This window comes from Rhinoderma darwinii, chromosome 1 (genome assembly GCF_050947455.1).
Source record: "Rhinoderma darwinii isolate aRhiDar2 chromosome 1, aRhiDar2.hap1, whole genome shotgun sequence".
NCBI classification, from domain to species: Eukaryota; Metazoa; Chordata; class Amphibia; order Anura; family Rhinodermatidae; genus Rhinoderma; species Rhinoderma darwinii.
In genome coordinates, this window is record NC_134687.1 from 629,886,673 (window position 1) to 629,896,327 (window position 9,655).

At 49.8% G+C, this 9,655-nt stretch overlaps 1 protein-coding gene across 1 annotated transcript; it reads left to right on the forward strand.

The window, feature by feature from the left end:
* The first annotated feature begins 7,045 nt into the window (after positions 1-7,045).
* Positions 7,046-9,269, forward strand: B3GALNT2 (beta-1,3-N-acetylgalactosaminyltransferase 2). Its single transcript, XM_075855072.1, has one exon. The coding sequence runs from the start codon at positions 7,130-7,132 to the stop codon at positions 8,531-8,533; it is 1,404 nt and encodes a 467-aa protein (XP_075711187.1). The 5' UTR covers positions 7,046-7,129; the 3' UTR covers positions 8,534-9,269.
* Positions 9,270-9,655: the final 386 nt, after the last annotated feature.

The window sequence follows — 9,655 nt, forward strand, 5'->3', positions numbered from 1 at the left end:
GTATCTAATCCTATCATGTGTGATACTTTCTGCTGAGCATGTGTATCTAATCCTATCATGTGTGATACTGTCTGCTGAGCTGCTGTATCTAATCCTATCATGTGTGATACTGTCTGCTGAGCTGCTGTATCTAATCCTATCATGTGTGATACTGTCTGCTGAGCTGCTGTATCTAATCCTATCATGTGTGATACTGTCTGCTGAGCTGCTGTATCTAATCCTATCATGTGTGATACTTTCTGCTGAGTTTCTGTATCTAATCCTATCATGTGTGATACTTTCTGCTGAGCATGTGTATCTAATCCTATCATGTGTGATACTTTCTGCTGAGCATGTGTATCTAATCCTATCATGTGTGATACTGTCTGCTGAGCTGCTGTATCTAATCCTATCATGTGTGATACTGTCTGCTGAGCTGCTGTATCTAATCCTATCATGTGTGATACTGTCTGATGAGCCGTGTATCAAATCCTATCATTTGTGATACTTTCTGCTGAGCTGCTGTATCTAAGTCTATCATGTGTGATACTGTCGGTCGAGCTGTGTATCTAAGCCTATCATGTGTGATACTGTCTGCTGAGCTGCTGTATCTAATCCTATCATGTGTGATACTGTCTGCTGAGCTGCTGTATCTAATCCTATCATGTGCGATACTTTCTGCTGAGCTTCTGTATCTAATCCTATCATGTGTGATACTTTCTGCTGAGCCACTGTATCTAATCCTATCATGTGTGATACTGTCTGCTGAGCTTCTGTATCTAATCCTATCATGTGCGATACTGTCTGCTGAGCTTCTGTATCTAATCCTATCATGTGTGATACTTTCTGCTGAGTTTCTGTATCTAATCCTATCATGTGTGATACTTTCTGCTGAGCATGTGTATCTAATCCTATCATGTGTGATACTTTCTGCTGAGCATGTGTATCTAATCATATCATGTGTGATACTGTCTGCTGAGCTGCTGTATCTAATCCTATCATGTGTGATACTGTCTGCTGAGCTGCTGTATCTAAGCCTATCATGTGTGATACTGTCTGCTGAGCTGCTGTATCTAATCCTATCATGTGCGATACTTTCTGCTGAGCTTCTGTATCTAATCCTATCATGTGTGATACTTTCTGCTGAGCCACTGTATCTAATCCTATCATGTGTGATACTGTCTGCTGAGCTTCTGTATCTAATCCTATCATGTGCGATACTGTCTGCTGAGCTTCTGTATCTAATCCTATCATGTGTGATACTTTCTGCTGAGTTGCTGTATCTAATCCTATCATGTGTGATACTTTCTGCTGAGCATGGGTATCTAATCCTATCATGTGTGATACTTTCTGCTGAGCATGTGTATCTAATCCTATCATGTGTGATACTGTCTGCTGAGCTGCTGTATCTAATCCTATCATGTGTGATACTGTCTGCTGAGCTGCTGTATCTAAGCCTATCATGTGTGATACTGTCTGCTGAGCTGCTGTATCTAATCCTATCATGTGCGATACTTTCTGCTGAGCTTCTGTATCTAATCCTATCATGTGTGATACTTTCTGCTGAGCCACTGTATCTAATCCTATCATGTGTGATACTGTCTGCTGAGCTTCTGTATCTAATCCTATCATGTGCGATACTGTCTGCTGAGCTTCTGTATCTAATCCTATCATGTGTGATACTTTCTGCTGAGTTTCTGTATCTATTCCTATCATGTGTGATACTTTCTGCTGAGCATGGGTATCTAATCCTATCATGTGTGATACTTTCTGCTGAGCATGTGTATCTAATCCTATCATGTGTGATACTGTCTGCTGAGCTGCTGTATCTAATCCTATCATGTGTGATACTGTCTGCTGAGCTGCTGTATCTAATCCTATCATGTGTGATACTGTCTGCTGAGCCACTGTATCTAATCCTATCATGTGTGATACTGTCTGCTGACCTAGTGTATCTAATACTATCGTGTGATACTGTCTGCTCAGTTGCTGTATCTAATCCTATCATGTGTGATACTGTCTGCTGAGCTGTGTATCTAATCCTATCATGTGTGATACTGTCTGCTGAGCTGCTGTATCTAATCCTATCATGTGTGATACTGTCTGCTGAGCTGTGTATCTAATCCTATCATGTGTGATACTGTCTGCTGAGCTGTGTATCTAATCCTATCATGTGTGATACTGTCTGCTGAGCTGTGTATCTAATCCTATCATGTGTGATACTGTCTGCTGAGCTGTGTATCTAATCCTATCATGTGTGATACTGTCTGCTGAGCCGCTGTATCTAATCTTATCATGTGTGATACTGTCTGCTGAGCCAATGTATCTAATCCTATCATGTGTGATACGGTCTGCTGAGCCACTGTATCTAATCCTATCATGTGTGATACTGTCTGCTGAGCCAATGTATCTAATCCAATCATGTGTGATACTGTCTGATGAGCCGTGTATCAAATCCTATCATTTGTGATACTTTCTGCTGAGCTGCTGTATCTAAGTCTATCATGTGTGATACTGTCGGTCGAGCTGTGTATCTAAGCCTATCATGTGTGATACTGTCTGCTGAGCTGCTGTATCTAATCCTATCATGTGCGATACTTTCTGCTGAGCTTCTGTATCTAATCCTATCATGTGTGATACTTTCTGCTGAGCCACTGTATCTAATCCTATCATGTGTGATACTGTCTGCTGAGCTTCTGTATCTAATCCTATCATGTGCGATACTGTCTGCTGAGCTTCTGTATCTAATCCTATCATGTGTGATACTTTCTGCTGAGTTTCTGTATCTAATCCTATCATGTGTGATACTGTCTGCTGAGCTGCTGTATCTAATCCTATCATGTGTGATACTGTCTGCTGAGCTGCTGTATCTAATCCTATCATGTGTGATACTGTCTGCTGAGCTGCTGTATCTAATCCTATCATGTGTGATACTGTCTGCTGAGCTGCTGTATCTAATCCTATCATGTGTGATACTGTCTGCTGAGCTGCTGTATCTAATCCTATCATGTGCGATACTTTCTGCTGAGCTTCTGTATCTAATCCTATCATGTGTGATACTTTCTGCTGAGCCACTGTATCTAATCCTATCATGTGTGATACTGTCTGCTGAGCTTCTGTATCTAATCCTATCATGTGCGATACTGTCTGCTGAGCTTCTGTATCTAATCCTATCATGTGTGATACTTTCTGCTGAGTTTCTGTATCTAATCCTATCATGTGTGATACTTTCTGCTGAGCATGTGTATCTAATCCTATCATGTGTGATACTTTCTGCTGAGCATGTGTATCTAATCCTATCATGTGTGATACTGTCTGCTGAGCTGCTGTATCTAATCCTATCATGTGTGATACTGTCTGCTGAGCTGCTGTATCTAAGCCTATCATGTGTGATACTGTCTGCTGAGCTGCTGTATCTAATCCTATCATGTGCGATACTTTCTGCTGAGCTTCTGTATCTAATCCTATCATGTGTGATACTTTCTGCTGAGCCACTGTATCTAATCCTATCATGTGTGATACTGTCTGCTGAGCTTCTGTATCTAATCCTATCATGTGCGATACTGTCTGCTGAGCTTCTGTATCTAATCCTATCATGTGTGATACTTTCTGCTGAGTTGCTGTATCTAATCCTATCATGTGTGATACTTTCTGCTGAGCATGGGTATCTAATCCTATCATGTGTGATACTTTCTGCTGAGCATGTGTATCTAATCCTATCATGTGTGATACTGTCTGCTGAGCTGCTGTATCTAATCCTATCATGTGTGATACTGTCTGCTGAGCTGCTGTATCTAAGTCTATCATGATACCAGGCTGAATATTGTACTTTTACTTCTTGGTTCTATGTCTGTGTAGGGGAGGAGGGAGTGAGAGCGGGAGGGGGGAGGGGGGAGGGGGGAGTGAGAGAGTGGGAAGGGGGAGGAGGGAGTGAGAGCGGGAGGGGGGAGTGAGAAGGGGAGGAGGAAGGGGGAGGAGGAAGGGGGAGGAGGGAGTGAGAGCGGGAGTGGGGGAGTGAGAAGGGGAGGAGGGAGTGAGAGCGGGAGTGGGGGAGGGGGGAGTGAGAAGGGGAGGAGGAAGGGGGAGGAAGGGGGAGGAAGGGGGAGGAAGGGGGAGGAGGGGGGAGGAGGGGGGAGGAGAGAGGGAGTGAGGGGGAGGAGGGAGTGAGGGGGAGGAGGGAGTGAGGGGGAGGAGGAGGGAGTGAGGGGGAGGAGGAGGGAGTGAGGGGGAGGGAGTGAGGGGGAGGAGGGAGGGGAGGAGGGAGTGAGGGGGAGGAGGGAGGGGAGGAGGGAGTGAGGGGGAGGAGGGAGGGGAGGAGGGAGTGAGGGGGAGGAGAGAGGGGGAGGAGGGAGTGAGGGGGAGGAGGGAGGGGAGGAGGGAGTGAGGGAGGGGAGGAGGGAGTGAGGGGGAGGAGAGAGGGGGAGGAGGGAGTGAGGGGGAGGAGAGAGGGGGAGGAGGGAGTGAGAAGGGGAGGGGGGAGTGAGAGGGGGAGTGAGAGCGGGAGGGGGGAGTGAGAGAGGGGAGGGGGAGTGAGAGCGGGAGGGGGGAGTGAGAGAGGGGAGGGGGAGTGAGAGCGGGAGGGGGGAGTGAGAGAGGGGAGGGGGAGTGAGAGCGGGAGGGGGGAGTGGGGAGGGGGGAGTGAGAGCGGGAGGGGGGAGTGGGGGAGGGGGGAGTGAGAGCGGGAGGGGGGAGTGGGGGAGGGGGGAGTGAGAGCGGGAGGGGGGAGTGGGGGAGGGGGGAGTGAGAGCGGGAGGGGGGAGTGAGAAGGGGAGGAGGAAGGGGGAGGAGTGAGTGAGGGGGAGGAGAGAGGGAGTGAGGGGGAGGAGAGAGGGGGAGGAAGGAGTGAGAAGGGGAGAGGGGGAGGAAGGAGTGAGAAGGGGAGGGGGGAGTGAGAAGGGGAGGAGGAAGGGGGAGGAGCGAGGGAGGGGGAGGAGAGAGGGAGGAGGGAGTGAGGGGGAGGAAGGAGTGAGAAGGGGAGGGGGGAGTGAGAAGGGGAGGAGGGTGTGAGAGGGGGAGGAAGGCTCGGGGTATGTGCTCAACAGGTGTCTTTTCCTCCCCTACTACAGAGGTGGGAATAATAGGATTTCTTCTCGTCCAGTCCATTACAGGCCACGGCTTCCCCCCTTCTCTGTTATGAAGTTGATCAGGTTGTCCATCGGACATGGCTTTCTTCTATGGTTCTGATGTTCTATTACCTTGTGATCTGCTTCTCTATAGACTAGCTCAGCGCCTGAAGGAGGGGTATATAGTGTAGGAGGGGTATATAGTGTAGGAGGGGTATATAGTGTAGGAGGGGTATATACTGTAGGAGGGGTATATACTGTAGGAGGGGTATATACTGTAGGAGGGGTATATACTGTAGGAGGTATATATTGTAGGAGGTGTATATACTGTAGCAGAGGAATATATTGTAGGAAGAATATGTAATGTAGGAGGGATATATACTGTAGGAAGGGTATATACACTATATATATATACTGTAGGAGGGGTATATACTGTAGGAAGGGTATATACACTATATATATATACTGTAGGAGGCTTATATTGTAGGAGGTGTATATACTGTAGAAGAGGTATATACTGTAGGAGGTTTATATTGTAGGAGGGGTATATACTGTAGGAGGGGTATATACTGTAGGAGGTATATATAGTAGGAGGGGTATGTACTATAGGAGGGGTATATACTGTAGGAGGGGTATATACTGTAGGAGGTATATATAGTAGGAGGGGTATGTACTATAGGAGGGGTATATACTGTAGGAGGGGTATGTACTGTAGGAGGGGTATATACTGTAGGAGGGGTATGTACTGTAGGAGGGGTATATACTGTAGGAGGTATATATAGTAGGAGGGGTATATACTGTAGCAGAGGTATATATTGTAGGAGAGGTATATACTTTTTTATTATTAGTGTCGCCACCTAGTGGCAGTAGCATATACCCACGGTCTTTGTCCTCCAATGAGATGAATGATAATGGAGCAGTATGACATGAACCCCCTGCGTCTGATCAGGACATTCGTAGGTCGTTTGGTTTCCGGGGTCTCTCGTTCTGGTGATTATGAGGAGATATTTACATGTAGACACCGGTATAAGTGACACGTGTGACCTCGGTGCGCCTCGTACTTTTATCATTAAGGTTATGTGCACACGTAGTGTTTTCGACCATTTTTCGGGCCGTAAACGTCCCGAAAAACGGCTGAGAAATCGGAAGCAGAACGCCTTGATTTCAATGGGAAATACGGCGTTCTGTTCCGACAGGGCGTTTTTTTATGCCTCGTTTCCAAAAACGCCACGTAAACAGACACCCACGAAAAAGAAATGCAGGAGTCCCTGCCTCGCTGCAGGACAACTGTCCCGTACTGTAATCATGTTTTCAGTACGGGACAGTAGTTCCACGGAGCGGCAGGGACTCCTAGCGTCGTACATAAGTATGATGCTAGGAGCCCGGCTCCCTGCACTGTGTTCGGTCCGGGACTTGCGGCCGAAATGCGTCCGTCAATTACGGACGTAATGACCTCGTGTGAACATACCCTAAATGCTGGTGGGAATTTTCACAAAGCGCGCAGTGTTTATTTTCAGGGAATATTTAAATGTGGGATTTGTATATTTTATAATTCAGGTTATATTTGTGTTTGTCAAAAGTGTGAAAAACGGCGCAGAAGCGAAAGTGTTAAGAGGAGGATCCGGGGAACATTAGTGTCTTTGCTTGTGATTGGTCAGTTGTGAGTGGGCGGATCACGAGCTCTGCAGTATAGAAGTGGGAGGAGTATAGCAGGTCACAATTGTATAACATGAACCAGGAGGATAAGTCTGAACAGACGAAGACTCCTACCAGTTGGAGATGGACGGATGAGCCAATAAGCGCCAATGCTGTACGAGCTTCCGCCAATGAGAACACAAATCGTCAGTGCCAGTCAACCAATAGCTACTCGCATGTCATAGCCGTTCAGCCAATAGGAGCGCCCTTATTCCAGACGTTCAGGCAACAGCAGCACGCATGACTAATTCAGTTAGCCAATAGCAGCGCACATGTCCAAGTACATCAGCCAATAGCTGCCCACAGCATAGGCCGTTGCCCCGGCAATAGTAAGAACCACGCTGTCATTGGCTGTTGCTGTTCGCTGACTTCCTGTGACAGGAGCTGGCTCGATGCGCCGCCCGCTGCTCCTGCTGCTGTGTCCCTGCTTGCTCGCCCTTTTCCTGCAGCTGTGGCTCCGCTCCCCGCACCACACGCTGGTCATCGGCGTTCTGTCCGCCCGGCAGCACCGCCCCTTACGGGACACCATCCGCAGCACCTGGCTCCAGGCCCTGCCTCACGCCCGGCGCCCTCTGCTGCGCTTCATCCTCGGCTCTGAGGCCTGCTCTGTACCGCCCGAGGACCGGGAAGACCCGTACTCCTGCCGGCTGCTCAACATCACCTCCCCCGTCCTGCACCGGGAGATCGAGGCCTTCACCGGGCCGGAGCCCTCCCGATCCCACCACCGCCAGCTCAGCGTCACCTTCCGGGTGTTACACCCGATCATCATCACCCGGTTGGGGGCGTGGTGTCCCGGTCTCACCAGGAATATCAGTATCCGTCTGTTCCAGGCTGAGCACGAGGAGCCGCTGTGTGGTGCCCGTCTCACCCCTCTCAGCCCGGGCTCACCCGTCACACTGCCCGGACTATGCTACAAGCCTGTGGAGCAGTTCATCCTCCCGGAGGGCTTCCATGGCACGGTGCGCTGGGACAGCCATGACACCGACGGGTTACCCATGTGGGGTGTTCACCGGGTCACCCTGAATGATGGCGGGGGCGTGCTGCAGGTGACTGCGGCAGATGAGGGGCTCCTCCCTTATGACTTCTCTCAGGGCGTGGAGGGCATCGCTGGCGGCTTCACTTACACAGTCCACGATGGCGAGCTCCTCCTTCAGCGTCTCAGCACCCGCCCTCAGCGCTTCGCCCAGCACCGCTCCACCCTGGCGGAGGAGGAGGTCCAGCTGCAGGCGGAGAGCCACACCCATGGCGACATGGTCTTCGTAGATGTGGTGGACACTTACCGCAACGTCCCCCGCAAGCTGCTGCTGTTCTACCGGTGGCTGGGGGCTTCCGCCGTCTTTGACTTCCTGCTGAAAACGGACGACGACTGCTTCATCGACCTGGACAATGTCCTGCGGGCCCTCAACGACAAGAAAGTGCAGGGGCCCAATGCCTGGTGGGGGAACTTCCGCCTCAACTGGGCCGTGGACCGGACTGGGAAGTGGCAGGAGCTGGAGTACATGAGCCCCGCCTACCCGGCCTTCGCCTGCGGCTCCGGTTACGTCATCTCCCGCGATATTGTACAGTGGCTTGCTGCCAACGCCGACCGACTCAAGCCCTACCAGGGCGAGGACGTCAGCATGGGCATCTGGATGTCGGCCATTGGACCCCGCCGCTACCAGGACGATGATTGGCTGTGCGAGAAGTCATGTGACGGTGCCATGCTCTCCGCCCCGCAGTTCTCTCCGCAGGAATTAACTGAGCTCTGGCAGCAGAAACAACGATGCGGGAATCCCTGCGAATGTGCCAACAGGTGACCAAACACCGCGTCCAACGATGGCGACCAGTAGGTTCCTCCGGATACCAGAGGAGGCTTCTTATCCCCCTGCCGCCAGTATTAGACGACCTCCAGTGTTATCATGGGTCTCCAGAATCTAACACCCCCCAGCGGGCACATATCAGGGTCACCACCGACCCACATGAGGGCATTATAAGTACCCAGCTGGGTGGAGTGTGGGGTATTCCAAATGGAGGCGACATTGTCGGGGTGTAGGGAGTGGATGTGGCCTTTAAGTTGCCCCTGAAATCTCAGTAACTGGAAGTCCCCGCATCTTGTTCTGCTCGTTTACATCTAGGTGATGAGCAATATGGCCGACAATGTAGCTCCGCCCTGGGCTGGTCACACACCGTTTTCATTGGCTGCTCTCCCTAGATATACAACCAACATGGCAGAGATTTACTGGTCAGGAGTCGGAGGACATTAGGTGAGAACCTCCCGGCAGAGTGGAGGTGGCGTCCATGTTGGTTGTTACCCAGCATCCCTAGCAGCAGATGTGTTACCTGAGTGGCTGGCTAGAGGGCCCCGGCAGAAGTCTTATTTACCGGGTTTGATTTTCGGCGGAGACATCTTATATTTATTATCTAGTAGGATAAGCTATGGACTGGGCGGAGTCTCTCAGTGCCCCTCCCCCTCTGAGAATGTTCTGCACCTTTTATAACGTGTATATAATATTACAGGTCACATATATTTATTAAAGTGAGGATTCTTTTTTTTTTTTTTGTTGTGTTATTACTGTCTGAGGGGGCACTTACTTTAGTAAGACTTATTCTCACCTGAGAAGGAGGTTATAGAGGGCTGAAGTGTGTATATTATCAGGGGGGTCCCAGAAAAAGCCGCATCGGTAATTGTTACTGCCATTACACTTTATGTGGAGGAGAATCACAGCTGTTCTGCGATTGGTCACGGTGCTAATACCTCCACGCCATGACTAAATACTACCGCCACACAGGGATATTACCTCCACGCCATGACCAGATACTACCGCCACACAGGGATAATATCTCCACCTCATGACCAGATACTACCGCCACAAAGTGATATTACCTCCACCACATGACCAGATACTACCGCCACACAGTGATATTACCTCCACCACATG